We start from the raw sequence: 15,327 nt of genomic DNA, 5'->3' as shown, positions 1-15,327 counted from the left end.
AACCAGACTTGAGGATGATGTCGGCCAAGAGGTATCGGCCAACAGACAATTTCCACCGCTATAGACCGCACGGGCACCGGCGGGTCCGACGAACCGGAGCTAGTGATTCCTTTGGTGCCCAAGGGGGCGGTCAAGCCAAAACAATGCCTCCAGAGCGGGTTTGATAAACGTGGCGGAGATAGCCGGTAAGAGTGAGAAAGAACATGTATATGAACCCCACTTAAATTTCCAAATTACAAACAAGTTTGTATATAAATTTTACGCAAAATATACTACCACTACTTTAATTATTCGTGCTTACAATAGGCGTTCCCTGACTGGATTTTATTTCTATCACCGCCTTCGGCCTTAGTATACGCCTGGTGTACTCCCTGGCCCCATCCTTGTCCACGACCATGATCACGAAGCTAGCCAGCCCGAGCCGCCGGACCTCCTTGATGCACCTGTCTACGAGCGCCACAGCCTCCTTCACCGTCATGCCGGGGCGGTAGTGGTTCTCCATCACCGCCGTGCAGAGGCCCGCCCCGCACCCAGCGGTGCGGTACTGCTCCACCCGCTCCGGCGGCGCAGTGCCGCCTACGGCGTACATCGTCGGGCCCTCGGCCTTGTCGTAGCCGGCGATCACCGCGTTCGCGGACTGAGCGCAGCCGATCACCGCCCCCCGGGCGACGTCAGCAGCCGCGGCGGCGCTGTGGATCTTGCTCGTGCTGGCCCTCACCTCATCCCTTAACCGCAGGCTACGAAACACAAAAGCATGGAGGACTCAGGCGAGGATCACAAAGACTGATCGAAGACTCAGGCGAAGGAGCGTGAGAATTGATTAATCTCGATCGTGGTGGATTACGTACCAGTCTCCGGGGACGCCGGACACGCCGAGAAGCAGTTTGGAGCCGAGGCTCGTGACCCTGTCGTTGTCGGGGTTGATGAACACGACGCTTCTTCCCGCGGCGGAGGTGCCGGCGGCCACCACCGCGAAGCCGCCGCCCACCACGCCGAACACGCTGTCCATGATCGTCTCCCTCGTGTTGCTGTTGTGCAGCACGTTCGGTCGGTACTTCTCCGTGCGTATCACGTAGCTACAGCTGTGCTCGCACGGTGTTCCTAGGTTACGAGAGAGGACTAGGGGGATCTACTATAAGTAGATCGGATCGAGGCCGACGACGAGTTGGGGTCGGAGCCGCAAACTAGACCGGAATTCGGAAAGGAAAAGGTTTTTTAAAAACCGGATGATAACACGCACCGATAAGTGGTTAGCTCGGCCATGTCCATATTTGGTTAGCAAAATGTTTTTCTCCTATGATATAAGTGGTTGGCTCGTCATGTTAATGACAATTGTGATACATTGTCAAAAGCAAGAGTGGCAAAAGTGAAATATCAAATTTTAGTGTGACATAAGCAAAATTGGCAAAATTTATAGTGGCAAAAACAAAATTTTCCCAAAAAACATGTTCAAAGAGGATATGGAAAAGGGAGCAATTACTTAAAATTGTTCTGCCACCTACATAATGTCTTATCTTGCAAAAGAACCTACTCCTAATATATTGTCCACCCTTTCCTATGCAACTCTCAAAAAAAATTAAGTCTAAGCCATAGGAAGTTTGCCCACTTTACTTGTGAAAATAGGGCTGGCGTATAGGCCGGGTAAAAGGGCGACAGCCTACTATACATTATACTACTCCCTCCGTTTCTATACACAATTATGTTAGCAATTTCAATACGAACTACATAAGGATATATATAGACATATTTTAGAGTGTAGATTCACTCATTTTGCTCCGTATATAATCCATGTTGGAATCTCTAAACAAACTTATATTTAGGAACAGAGGAAGTAGTATATAAACACTAAAAAATTACTCAAATGATAAGTGTCACACGTGTGGTGTGAAGCACTCGGGCTCTGGCTTTTTTACAATTAAAGCTACCATTCAAAAAATTACAAACCCGAAAAATAAAGTTGCCATCCTTTGAAGTATGAAAGTTGTCATACTTTGACAACTAAAATTGTCATCCTCACGTCACTAAGCTTGCGATTAAAAAAACGTTCAGAATTGCCATGCATTCGTGCCACACATGTGACATTTACCAGGATTCAAAAATTATACATTACATCTAAAACATTAAATATAGAAATAAGCCTCAATTTGCAGGAGCGCAAGTTCACACCATATAATAACAATTTATACCATGTGAAGGCAAACCAATCTGACTAACCTTGAGTTTAGATACGCTAGTCTCTCTTTATGGTGGATGTCTTAGTTTCATAGTGAAATTTTTTGATAACTAGATTTCAATGTTTAAACCAATGCATAATTTTTTTCATTTGAGAAATGGATAAGCACCAAATCAAACCAAGTAAATCAAGACGATCATGTCAGATAATCAAATCATACACAAAAGTACAATCAACAACATTTTTTATTCTTTGATGACTCTATTACTGAACCCAACTTTCAAATCACATTTGTAAGCGCTAGAAATTTCCACGAACATGGTGCCTAATATATATTAGAAACCACTATTGAAATTTTGTCAGTGTGTATATGATTTAGAAATCTCTACCATGTCATTCAATAATATTAAACGATATGGAAACAAACGCATAGATATGCAAATATATGTATATACACTATATAATCTATGCAATAGTAAAAAATAAATTTCAATACCTTTTTAAACAAGAAACGGAATTTTTGGTACCTCATACAATTTAAATTTTGCAGAAAAAAATTCAATGATATACATTACAACTGTATAACAATGAATAATATAACTAATGTTTGGAAACATTGTTATGTGGCTAAGCAATAGAACACTATATTAATTAATATTTTAATATGGTTCATTTAGTTCAAAATAAGTATAAAAGTTCAATATAAAAAAATTGGTTTGCATCACCTTGTGCGCCTTGTCCCATTAAGCCACCACACGCGCACACCCTACGGTACACTAAGTCTAGTAACGGGCAGGCCCATTGTCATTTCTGTTTAGTTTTTTTCTGTGTTTTCACTTGGATTCTCTACATTTCCTTTTTTTTTCATTTTCCTATTTTTTTCGTTTCTTAACTGCATGAACTTTTTCAAATCGATGAATTCTTTCAAAATTGATGATTTCCCTTTTCAAACTTGATCTACCTTTCTTTAAAATTGGTGGAACTTTCTAAATTCGATGAACATTTTTCAAATTCAATGAAATTTTTTCAAAACTGATATTAAAAATTTCAACTTTTGTGAAAAAAAATCAATGAATTTTTTTCCAATCCGTGAACTATTTTTTAAAGTTTGTGAACTTCTTTTCAAAATCCATGAACATTTTTAAGTCATGAAATTATTCTTTTTTGCGAAAAATTTCATACTTTTTTCAAAGTCAAAGGTTGACCGGTCAACTGGTCAACCACAATCGAGCGACTGCGTGGAAACTGGTCACGTAATCGAGCGCTGACCTTCTAATGGGCCGGCCCATGAATACAAGTGCGTTAGCACCTGTTCCTCCAAGTGGCGCTTGGCGCCACTTAGGAGCTCCCAAGTAGAGTCACATGAGAGGCCGGACCACTGACAAACACATGAAAAGCCAATGGTGACCCAACCCGAGAATGGTTTATAAACTGCACCATGACCGAACTGAACCCGCACGAATATTTGTATCAGCCAACCGAAACTAAACCATACTATATTTTCATCGGCCCAACCAAAACCAAACCACTCAATCTTTACACCCAAGCCGAACTAAACCTAGTGCATCGTTGGGGCTGGCGCTCAGCGAGAGGCGAGTCGCCCGGATCCAACCGAGGTAGTGGTTGTAGAAGTCGGGGAAGGGAGGGCCGGCCGGCGGTAGCATGGGCCCATCCGTCGCGGGGGACGATGCAAGAGGGCCATCCAAGAGCAGCAGGCCTGGGGAGAGGATAGAGAAATCGACGCGGGAGCCAGGTCCGGGCTCGTCGGCCGCTGAGGTAGCCGAAGCACGGAGACCAGGGCGTCAGCCGCCGCCTACACAACGACTAGCACGGTTGTGAGAGCTGGCTTCCCCATGCGCTTACCACAGGGAAGAGTCAGAGGAGACCGGATCCAGGCGCGGCGGTCGCATGGGATGCCGGATTTGGGTGCGGAGGTCGCGGACGTTGCTGGAGCAGGCTGATCCTTGCAGCAGCCACCGCGTGCTCACACGCCGTTGGCCGCGGTCGTGAGAGCCATGGCCTATCATCTTGTGGTTGCTTTAAGGGCTATCTAGGGAGAGATACCTACAAATCAGTTTCCCAACCGGGTGAGAAAGTAGGCTTAACTAAGGTGGAATCAGACCGGTTCGTGCCCGTAACTGACCATATCCAACTGTTTTGTACAAGAAACCAACTTAAACCAACCTGTTGTCGAACGGGCCCATTACACCCGAACCAAACAAAACTATGAGGCAAAACTGACCCAACACACCCGGTTTAGATAAAACCATTCTCAGTTTTATCGGTGACCCATGAACCTACACCACCTAGCTGTCACCATCGGACTTTTACAACAACTCCACCATAACGTCACACGAGAGCACCCTTTGCCCTCTCGCTCTGGACTGAGGAGCGCCGACCCTGTTCCATTCTCTTTCTCCAACTTTATAATGATGTGCTTATTATTTCTCCTCCATCCTAATATTGTCAATGCTCCACCACCACCATCGGCCGTCACTCCTCTTATAGGAAACAATGGCCCTTTTGCTATGATGACGACCACACCACCCATAAATCTTAACCCCAAGATTTTCACCCATAATCCCAATCACTCTAGCCATATCTCCTCAATATTTACCCCTCTGTCAGCATTGCGTATAGACATGGACAACATTGTGTTAGCCTCTACTACGTCCATGATGGCTCTCGACCTCGCTTCCCATCATCAGGTCCACCAAGTGTAAGATTGTACATAAATTATGATGACACCAAAACAATCGCCACATGAGAAATAGCAACAAGTGAATAACTAAAATACAGATACATTTTCTATTATTCGACTTGTTATTTGCAATCAGGGTTGAATTTTAAGAGAACCAAACAAGATAAGTGGTTTACTAACATAAGTTTTACTTTAGATAAAAGTTGTTCGCCAGTTACCATCAATGGAAACCTGAATGTTCTACAGGTTTTTCATCACGACACAACAGAACAACACTCAAGGTTTCAACCATGAACCAAATACACGACGAAGGTGCGGATTAAAATATAACAACGACTAAATAAGCACTGCCAATAACACCATCACCTCCATTGTTGCTCAAGGAAATTACATGACCATACTTGGGATCCATGATGCCCAGCTCCCCCCCCCCCCAGTTTTGAAGATGCCAACTGCGATGCGTTCAATTAGCTTTACACAATAGCTAAGCTGATCCACTAGATCCTCCTTCACTGCAGAGAGATCCACCAATCAATCCAAAAGAAAATATTCAACAAAACATTAATTCATTGGCTTGATTAGACATTTTTTGTATTACATGTAATATACTTAACCTTCTGAGTAATCCAAAACATAATTGCTATTCTAACCACTAGCATGTCTATTAATGCATTCATCATTGCATGCGAACCTCTGTTGATGATATCCCATACATATATGTTCGGTAGATAGGAACACAATATGTGGTTTATTGGTTTACTGCTCCAACATATATGGCATATTATCTAAGATTTAGTACCATCGTGTAAAAAACATCTCTACTCAATATGATCTTTTAAGCATCAGCCATGGGAAAGTTTGATACACAGAGGATTTTTTTACTCTCCACAAAAAATTGTAAGGCATCACCCAATGTTTTCCCATGCCATAATAGAAATATGTCACACTAAAGTTTCCTGAACCTGACAACATCGAAGAGCATCCAAACTAATATTCCAGACTCTCCATCTAGAGAAACATTTTCATACACAGTCATTGAGCCTAACCATTGTACTCTTTTAATACCTACCAGCACATTGAAATCTATAGAAGTTAGAACCATAAGATATTTTTTTTCAATAGTGATATGAAGTCAAGGGAGATTATATGTAGTCTAGGAAATATAGTGGAAAAACTATGACCAAAGAATCATTAACTATTGATCTTCCCAGAATCTAGTCTTGCCACAATCCCAACTTTGACCATCCAACAACCCTAATCCAGGATTTAGCCTCCATACACTTGTGCCAAAAGTGTGAATTTTCCATTTTGACTTTCACTTGTCCCAGGGTATGATGTGTGAGGTATTTCTTAGTATGGAAATGTTGGCACATGCCATCTAAATTAGAAAGTTTCTACAGCTACTTAGAAAGTAAAGGAATGTCCAGATGTAAAATGCCCAACCCTCCTTGGTCCTCGGGCAGACAAAACATAGGCTAATTAACCAAGTGATATTTCCTTTTCAACTTGTCACGATTCCATAGAAATCTAGCGTTGTATATATCAGTCTTTCGTCTTGAGACCCTTAGATATCTTGTAAACAGATATCACATTCAAAGTGACACTAGGAAGGGAGGAATTAATTGAAGATTTTGTACCACCAATGGACATTTTCTTTCCTTGCCAAGAACCTAATCTACTTACCACATTTTCCTCACAGCTCTACAATAGTTAAGTATAACCATTTTCTCATAGGAAGTTTGCCCATTCTGAATATTCTCAAATTCAATAAATCTAAAGTTGGTCACATGACACAGTAAATTCCCCTTAATGTACATTATGTTCAATGTTGAGATTATTAAAATAGGCACAATAGGAAGTTGAGAGTTTTGTCTTTCCCAATATCACGTCAATCAATGGAAGAATTAGCCTAGTTAGCAATCCTTGCCTAAGTGCTCTTCCAATCGAGATTCAAAGAGCAGCTAATGATATCCATATGTGTGTTGTGTATTGGTGGGGGGAGGAAAATGGCAGGTGGTTATTGGTTCATTACAAGATGCATTTCCTCTCAGATTTACCACCTCCTACAACAAAACACTAAAGTTTCCTGAACTTAGCAATCAGACAAATTTGTGTGGATGTCAATTTGGAGAAGCATTTTTTTACAGACGGTCCATAAGTATAACCATTATTCTATTTTAACTTCTACTACTGCTCTCCAAAAATTGAGAGATTTAAAATCACATGTAATAACTTTTAAAACATTAATAGAATGGAAGCTAGTGTAAAAGTTATCCTTAGAGAACCATTGATCTTCCTAGAATCAAGTTTGACAGTATTCCCAACTCTGGCCCAACACCATAGCTCCTAACAAAATTGTGTGTTTCCCACTCCCATTTTCACTATCCTAGAGTCTAATGTGTGAGGTATTTTGTAGTAAGGAATTGTTGTCACATACCACCTCTGTTGAACCATTTCTAAAGCTACTTAGAAAATAAAGCCATATTCATTATGTCCAAATCTAAAATGCCAACCCTCCTTAGTCCTTGGGCAGATAGACCATGGGCCGATTTAATATTTCATTTTCAACATGTCAGCTCTCCACATAAATGCAACCTTGTACGTAATGATTTTTTTCCTGGCACCATGAGGTATCTTGTAAAAAGGGAGCACCTTCAAAGGGACATTATAAAGGGAGGAATTAATTCAACTGTTCCGCCACCAATGGATAGTGTCTTCCCTTTCCTAACACCTAATATTTTTTGCATGGGGGGCTAATACCTAATCTACTTTCTACCTTTTCCTTGCAGCCATCCATTACATAAGTATAATAACTTTCTCATCTTAAGGTATACATAAGTATTTTGTAGGAAGTCTGTGACTTTTGAAACCCTCAAATTCAACAAATCTATAGTTAGGTTGCTCACACAACAATCCCACTTTATCAAAATTTAATTTCAATGTTGACATTCACAAAAATAGGATAATATGAAGCTATGCTTTGCTTTTGCACAATATCACTTCAATAAGTTGAAGAGTTATCCTAGTTAAAATACTTGCCTTAGTGCTCCTCCAATCAAGATTGAAAGATCGGCTAATGTTATTGGTTCATTACTCCCATAGAAGAGACACTCTCTCTCAGATTTAGCACCTTTGTGCAACAAAACACAAAAGTTTCACGAATCTGACAATAGCCAAACTAATCGTGGGGATTTTTATTTAGAGACATTTTTTCCATGATCCTTAAGCCAAACCATTACTCTCTTTAAATTCTTACTTCCACCCTCTAAAACCTAAGGGATAAAGAATAACATGCAAAAACTTTTTTAACAGTAATATAGGGATCTAAGAAGATTGTGTACAGTATGGGAAGATAGTGTAAAAATGGTCATCAAAGAACCATCGATCTTTCCAAAATTTAGTTTGCCACTATTCCCAACTTTGACCCTACAAACAAAACCAAATGAAGACTACCTGCATCAACCTTTATAAAAAGTGTGGGTTGCCCACTCCAGTTTTCAGCTATTCTAGAGTATGATGTGTTGGGTTATCATCTAAGGAATGTTGCTACATACCATCTACATGGAACATTTTCTACCAACACTTAGAAAGTAAGATGGTTTTCATGATGTCTAGATCTCTAATGCCCAACCCTCCTAGGTTGTTGGGCAAACACACCATGGATTGATTAACCAAGTGATAATCTATATTCAACTTGCAAAAATCGAGTCATGTACATATGAATCTATTTAGAGAGAGAACATACCAATTTTTTCTGACGCCCTAAGGTATCATGCAAAAAAATGTTCAAAGAGGACATGGAAAAGGTAGCAGTTACTTAAAATTGTTCCACCACCTACATAATGTTTTCTCTTACAAACGAATCTAATATATTGTCCACCCTTTCCTATGCAACTCTCAAAAAAATTAAGTCTAATCCAATCTTCTATAGGAAGTTCGCGCCCACTTTACTTGTGAAAATACAAAGTAAATTCCACTTTTCTGAAAATTTATTTTAAGTGGGACTGACAAAAAAATAACTAATTCTCAATCCATTTACAAATTTGCTCGTACACATAAACAAATGTTCAGTGTGTTATTAAAAAAATGTTCATCTAGTCTCCACTACTATTAAACAAGCTAGTTGTGGTAGAAACATTGAATATCAGCCCTTCATTATCTTAGATCTGATGGCCTATATTTGCTTGAAAATGATGTGATTAGCAAATAAAGCATCGTAATTAGCATTCCATAAAATGAACATTGTATCAATCAATCAAATCATCATAATTAGCATTCCAAAAACAAACGTTGTATCAATTTAGTAAAGAACTATAAATACCAATCCAAAAAACAAACATCGTAATTTTGAAGGTTCCAAACAGTTGACTTAATCCCTAGATCTCCGCCCATGTCTCCGCCAACACCTCCTCCAATCCCATGGGGCCCACACAAATCACCCTCCCACCTGATGATGCCCATGCCATTGACGACCACCACACCTATCGTCAACCATCGCTGACCACAGTGCCACCCCCACCCTCACTGCCGCCACCAACTGATGTTGGCCACGCACCGCCGCGCCCACCCGCAAAGCACCATTGTCGTTGACTGCATTGCAACTGTTGCCATTGCCTCATCTGTCGAGCCACTTCCAGAGAGAGGAACAGTGGCGACAGGCGCACGCGGGGGGGGGGGGGGGGGGGGGGGGAGGGGGGAGATCCCATGACAAGTGAGGCACATATGTCAAGTTGGGTATTGGGATGCGGGATGGGGTTATTGGGGTCTGCGAAAACAACCATCTCCAAATAACCTGAAAGCAGGTATTTGGGTAGCCCCTGTAACCATTACAAAAAAACAGCGCTTCAGCAGATGCTGTAAAATAGAGCATGCACAAAAAACTTTAATGCACGTGCTAAAAGCAGTATCCCGGGCTGCAAATTTTGGGCTGCGAGCACGCACAAAAACTTTAGCGCACATGCTAAAAGCGGTATCCCTGGCTGTAAATTTTGGGCCATGGATTGTGCGCACTGCAAAATCTGGGCTGCTGTAGGTGGGGCCGCCGGACTGGGCGCCGTGTTTTTGTGTTTTTGTGCATATGGAAAACCTTTTCGTCGCTCCCGCGCGTAAAAAGACTATTTTGGCGCTGTAAAAGAATTATACCTCGCCAAAGCGAAGCGCGTCTGCTAGAGATGCTCTTAGTGGGGAAGATTTTCGGATCCATTGGAGATGCTCTTAGCCGAGTCAGTCATCCTTTGCCTATAAGTACTCTAGTACCGATCAGGATTTAGAGGGCGTCAATTGCCCTGAATCAAAAGGGGGCGGGACGTCAATCTCGATCAAACACACAAGCGATGTGATCTTCACGGAGAATGGGGTTGAGGGCTAACCCATGTGATTTTAACACTTCGAGTGCCATCTGTCGATAGATAGCCATTGTCTCCCTGACCTCCCTTCCCACGGGCGCCGCTCCCCATCTGTCGACATACTGGACCGCAAACTCGCCGGCAGCCCCGGGAACCCCGAGCCGGCGGATCTCCGCGATGCAGCTCTCCACGAGCTCGATCACGTCGCTGGACGACATGGTGTCGCGGTAGCCCCGGCGCAGCACCGCCCTGCAGGCCTCCGCTCCCCGGCCCGCGGCCCCGAACAGGAACTGGCCGCGCGGGAGCGCGGGGCCGACGCAGCTCACCGCCGCGTGGGGCTGGGCCTGGTTGTAGCCCACGACCAGGGCCTCGACGGAGTGGCCGCGGTCGAGCAGCTCGCGCGCGAGGTCGGCGACCGTGGCGGTGTCGGGGTACGGCACCCCGGTCAGCCCCTTCCACCTGCGGCACATCGTCCTCGCGAACCTTGCGCTGCATGCCAAAGCAAAACACGGGCGGGAAGCTGAGGTCAGAAGCCATGGAAGGTGGCCGGGATCGAGCGAGGCGGGTGGAGGTGGATTGGATCTAGCTCGGTGGTTACCGGTTCTGCTGGTTGCCGGAGATGGCGAGAAGCCTGTGGGAGTCGAGGTGCACGATGGGGGTTCCCGACGCCACCACCGCGAATTCCCCCCTCCCCGCGACGCCGATCACGCAGCCGAAGTCGTCGTCCATCGCCGCCGCTCCGATCGATCGATCCCCGCGCTTGCTTGCTGTCTGTGAACTGCTCTGCTGGTGGTCACTCCCCGTGCTTCGCTCGTCCTACTAGTAACTGTCCTGACTCCGGCAGGAAAGTGGCTGGCGAGAGGAGCGTGACTCAGGTCGATCGCTTGGCCTGTGCTCCGGTTCTTCCGTTCCGGTACATGACAAGTCTTGTTTTTGTCTGTTACTCGATCGATCGGTCTATGTGACACTGACACGTCACTGTAGGAGTAAAAGTGCAATTTTCACCGACATGTTCCAACGAGCCGACGGGCAAGGTCACGTCTTTTATTACCGGAAAACTCACGTACTACTACATGCATAGAAAACTCACGTGCATGCATGCATTCATGCATAACCGCGCACGAACACAAGCATCGTCTCTCCTCTCCTCTCCTCTGCTACACGCACGTACTGTAGTACGCAGTACCGTGCTAGCTATTTATTCCCGTCACACTCACATGTACACTCATGCATGCATGCAGCTCCAGGGACCGCATGCGCGCGCTGGAGATCGTCGCTCACATGTCGGCGACGCGGCGCTGCTGCTGCGGGCCGGGGACGAACACGGACTCCGGCTGCGCGCGGATGACCCTGTCCGCCAGCTCCCTCGCCTGCTGGGGGAACGCCAGCGCCTTGGCTGCCTCGTCCAGCTGCTTCAGCACGCTGTTCCCGCCGGTCACGAACACCTCCTCGTCGTTGTTGGCGCCCACGCCGAAGGACAGCAGGGCGAGGTTCCCCTCGTTCCCGGCCACGAACGTCGCCGGGTGGCCCGCGGGGAGCACGATCACCGACCCCACCTTGATCTGGGCCCTCACCTGCCTGTAGCCCCTCGATTTCTCCTGCTCGCCGCCGTGGCCGTGCTCCTCCTCCTCGCTCCTCCTGCCGTGCTCCTGCCCGCGCTCCTCGCTTCTCCTGCCGTGTCCGTGTTCGCGCTCGCGCTCCTGCTCGTGCTCCCGGCGTTCAGAACGGCCGGAGCTGGAGACGTGCGGGCACGCCATCTCGAAGTAGCCGTCGCGCCCCTCCACGACGATGTAGATCCTGGTCGACCGGGTGGTGTACCTCAGCGCCGTCATCGAGCCCTGCATGCATGCACGCACGACGAAACACACACATTGGCTTAGGCGCTTAGGTCCAGCACCAATCCGTCCCGTTGCATGATGCTACAAAACTATCTGTATGCGCGGCGCGGATGCTTTACCCGGGTAATGTTGACGAGGGTGACATCCATGTCGAGCTTGCGGAGGTGGTGGCACTGGTCGCCGGTGATCTGGTGGAACCTGCCGTGCTTGTTCGAGTAGCGGGGCTTCTCGCCGGTGAGGCTGCGCGGCTGGATGTCCTCCTTCTCGGAACCCGACCCGCCGCCACCGCCGCGTCCTCCCCTGGAGCACGACCTGCTCAGCTCCCGTATCTGCTCCTCCGACCCCTCAGATATCTGACCCTCACCTCTGCTCTTCGTCTCGAACACTCTGTCCACATCCTCCCGCTGCCGAGTCTATTGAAACACATGCATGCAGACGGTCAGCGCGTACAAGCATAAGATCGAGCTGAATCAAGCGATGAACAAACAAACAAACAAAAATCAGTGCCGATGGTCAGCGCGTACGTACGTTAAATGCCGCCCGGATAACCTCGTCGCTGAATACGCTGAAGAACGACTGCGGCTGCTCGCCTCCAAACCCAATAGGGGAGAACTCCTACAAACGTATCAAGAACAGATACCAAAAGTAAGTCGTTGCATGCAACGCAGATGGCGGAGGAGCTTGCATGCTGCGGCCATGCATGGCTCACCTGGAAGCTGCCCGGCGTGGAGACGGGGTTGAGGAGCATGACGACCCGGAACCACTTGGAGCGGTGCGTGTTGGCGGAGTACACGATGGACCCGGCCGGGATCACGAACACGTCGCCCTCCCTGACGCAGAACGACTCCCGCTTCCCGTTCCTCAGCAGCACCAGCACGCCCTCGCCTTCCCTCACGAAGGCGATCTCGTCGGCGTCGTAGTGGCTGGGCTGCAGGAACGCGCGCGGCGCCGCGTCGAGGCACGCCACGCGGTAGTCGCCGATGGAGCCCCGGAGCAGCTCGTGGTCGAACCGCTCCAGCACCTTGAAGTGGCCGTGCCGCGACTTGGCCCACTCCCGGAAGCTCTCCTCGCCGAAGTGGTACGGCCGGCCACTTTCGCCGGACCGCCTTTCGTCGCCCCCTTCTTGCCACCTCCTACTACCCCTACCTTCGTCCTCGGCATCCCACGACGCGAACGAGAGGGAGAGGCACAGGGAGAGGACGAGGGCTAGCGCTAGCCATGGCGATCTTACTACCGTGGACTTCATGGTGATCGATGTTGGTGATCAGTGACGAGTTGGCTTATTGGATGAGTTGGTGATCTAGCTCCGGGCAAGTGATGGTATATATAGCGGGTGGCGATGCGGCGAGGAGGCCAGGTGTAGGTCGGGGTGTGTACGTGGTGAAGAAGCGCCGCATGCACGGCGCCATGGTGGCATGCGCCATGCATGCGATGCGAGATAGCTGGCCTCCATCTGCAGAGAACGGACAACGTTGATTGAGATAGGAACAAGCCGAGCAGGGATGGGATAGCTCGGCGACGATCTTTTGCATCGGCGGAATGAAATTTTCTTTTGCTGGGAGCTATGCTCCAAGTTGAAGCTACTACACACCTGCAAGAGCCTTATCGATGCATTTATGTATCTTGTCACTACATGCATGCGTGCATGCTTGGGGTTTAATCCACGATCAACCCGCATGCATGGTTTTCTTTATGTAACTATATATCAGGTGCCTGAAAAATTTATAGTTTGTCTAATTCATATCTAGATGTTTTTAAGGATGTCACGTCTAAACTCCCACAAATAACGCAGCAACAAGGAAAAAAATTGGGACAAAAAAATAGACCACAAACATAGTGAACATCAGGTTAGATGTGACATACAGACCCAAAATAATTTATTCACGGCAGTCATCTATTCTAGTTCATCCGAGCTCGCCAGAGAAGATGGACCTCGCTGGAAAAAGTCATACCCCCACCATCTATCTTAGGGGGAAGTCATGGCCTCACTAGGGGGAGTCATGACCCCATTATCTATCACTAGTAGGAAAAGGGGCTTTTACCCCGGTTTGTAAGGGCCTTTTGTCCCGGTTTTTGAACCGGGACTAAAGGGTCGTTACTAAAGCCCTAACCCTTTAGTCCCGGTTCTTACACGAATCGGGACAGAAGGTCCTCCACGTGGCCGCTGCTGCCAGCCCAGGCAGGGGGGCCTTTGGTCCCGGTTGGTGCCACCAACCGGGACCAATAGGCAGGACCTTTTGTCCCGGTTGGTGTCACCAACCGGGACCAATAGGCATCCACGCGTCAGCAGCTGGCAGGAGCTGAGGTTTTTTTTTTTTTTTTGAAAGGGGGTGGTTTAGGGGTTTTGGGGGGTTAATTTAGGTGTTTCATCTATTGTGTTAGCTAGCTAATTAATAGAGAGAAGTGTCCTCTCTTATCTCCGTGCTTGGTCGACGCTACGTACTATATACATATGGAGAGGACTAGACACGCTAGCTAGTAATCAAATGAAGGAAACAGAAGATCGTCATGAACATACGCATACAGAGAGAAGTGATATCGACCACCTCTCCTTCTCCGAGAGATTGGTCGAACAACAAGTTCTCGTATATCTATCCGACACTACCGGCTACATATATACAATAATTATCTCTTACAATATAATCTCCTAATTAAATTGTAGGAACACAGGGTCCACATAGTATTCTCCGTTTTCAGCGATCACGTGGTCAAGGAAGAATACCGCCAATTCCTCTTGAATTCCTCGCATACGATCTGGTGCTAGGAGTTCATCCCGCTTTCAAAACATCTAATTTGAAGAAGGGGGTCAATACATATATATATGAATAAACGAAACTCAACACAAATGATGCTAATAAAATAAAATTGTGAATATTATTGCTTACGCACTTCATATTGTACTTCAGTGTAGCCCCGCTCACAGGTCGTGTAGCGGATGGACTCGCAAACATAGTATCCACAGTAATTATTCCCGGATTCCTGCCACAACCACTTTACAAGAAATAGAGGTCAATCAAACTGATAAGCAAGCATGCTAAATGGTATTGATGAAACTAGCGCTTGAATCACTAGGAGATGCGCGGAACATGCTACTATAGTACTTACTTTCGGGTGTTTAAATTGCAGCTTCTTCGGCAGTCCCGGAGCTTTTGTGGTGAATTTTCTCCAAACCCTGTCAGACAAAGAAAACAATTACTTGATATCAGGAAATGAACAAAGTTGCTGATATAGTGGATAATGATCGATTTAACTTACTTCTCGAGCATTTGA

General features: G+C 46.3%; 3 protein-coding genes across 5 annotated transcripts; all 3 read right to left on the bottom strand.

The window, feature by feature from the left end:
• Positions 1–204: 204 nt before the first annotated feature.
• Positions 205–1,570, bottom strand: LOC123493902 (proteasome subunit beta type-2-B-like). Its single transcript, XM_045228198.2, has 2 exons — positions 849–1,570; positions 205–737 (listed from the first exon to the last, which is right to left on the bottom strand). The coding sequence occupies exons 1-2, from the start codon at positions 1,007–1,009 to the stop codon at positions 284–286; spliced, it is 615 nt and encodes a 204-aa protein (XP_045084133.1). The 5' UTR covers positions 1,010–1,570; the 3' UTR covers positions 205–283.
• Positions 1,571–5,045: 3,475 nt separating this feature from the next.
• LOC120965352 (proteasome subunit beta type-2-B-like) lies at positions 5,046–11,122 on the bottom strand. 3 transcript variants are annotated; one of them, XM_045229250.2, is made up of 3 exons: positions 10,818–11,122; positions 10,244–10,708; positions 5,046–5,386 (listed from the first exon to the last, which is right to left on the bottom strand). In XM_045229250.2, exons 1-3 carry the CDS (start codon positions 10,946–10,948, stop codon positions 5,359–5,361), a joined length of 624 nt encoding a protein of 207 aa, XP_045085185.1. In that variant the 5' UTR covers positions 10,949–11,122; the 3' UTR covers positions 5,046–5,358. The 3 variants fall into 3 exon arrangements, with proteins under 3 accessions (XP_045085185.1, XP_045085186.1, XP_045085184.1); XM_045229251.2 differs by lacking the exon at positions 5,046–5,386 and adding an exon at positions 5,400–8,004; XM_045229249.2 differs by lacking the exon at positions 5,046–5,386 and having other exon boundaries at positions 10,052–10,708.
• A 107-nt stretch (positions 11,123–11,229) lies between these two features.
• Positions 11,230–13,361, bottom strand: LOC109732836 (cupincin-like). Its single transcript, XM_020292036.4, has 4 exons — positions 12,767–13,361; positions 12,586–12,672; positions 12,177–12,470; positions 11,230–12,057 (listed from the first exon to the last, which is right to left on the bottom strand). The coding sequence occupies exons 1-4, from the start codon at positions 13,301–13,303 to the stop codon at positions 11,497–11,499; spliced, it is 1,479 nt and encodes a 492-aa protein (XP_020147625.1). The 5' UTR covers positions 13,304–13,361; the 3' UTR covers positions 11,230–11,496.
• Between the last annotated feature and the right edge of the window lie 1,966 nt (positions 13,362–15,327).

Source organism: Aegilops tauschii, chromosome 5 (genome assembly GCF_002575655.3).
Source record: "Aegilops tauschii subsp. strangulata cultivar AL8/78 chromosome 5, Aet v6.0, whole genome shotgun sequence".
Classification (NCBI taxonomy): Eukaryota; Viridiplantae; Streptophyta; class Magnoliopsida; order Poales; family Poaceae; genus Aegilops; species Aegilops tauschii.
This window is presented reverse-complemented; position numbering and strand designations above follow the sequence as displayed.

Bases quoted from the DNA above. Each gene is read 5' to 3' on its own strand.
- LOC123493902 (XM_045228198.2), bottom strand. From the start codon at position 1,009: ATGGACAGCGTGTTCGGCGTGGTGGGCGGCGGCTTCGCGGTGGTGGCC. The intron at 738-848 runs GTACGTAATCCA...TGTGTTTCGTAG, and splicing joins TCCGGCGTCCCCGGAGACTG to CCTGCGGTTAAGGGATGAGG.
- LOC120965352 (XM_045229249.2), bottom strand. From the start codon at position 10,948: ATGGACGACGACTTCGGCTGCGTGATCGGCGTCGCGGGGAGGGGGGAA. The intron at 10,709-10,817 runs GTAACCACCGAG...TTTGGCATGCAG, and splicing joins TCCGGCAACCAGCAGAACCG to CGCAAGGTTCGCGAGGACGA.
- LOC109732836 (XM_020292036.4), bottom strand. From the start codon at position 13,303: ATGAAGTCCACGGTAGTAAGATCGCCATGGCTAGCGCTAGCCCTCGTC. The intron at 12,673-12,766 runs GTGAGCCATGCA...ATACGTTTGTAG, and splicing joins CCACGCCGGGCAGCTTCCAG to GAGTTCTCCCCTATTGGGTT. The intron at 12,058-12,176 runs GTAAAGCATCCG...GCATGCATGCAG, and splicing joins CCCTCGTCAACATTACCCGG to GGCTCGATGACGGCGCTGAG.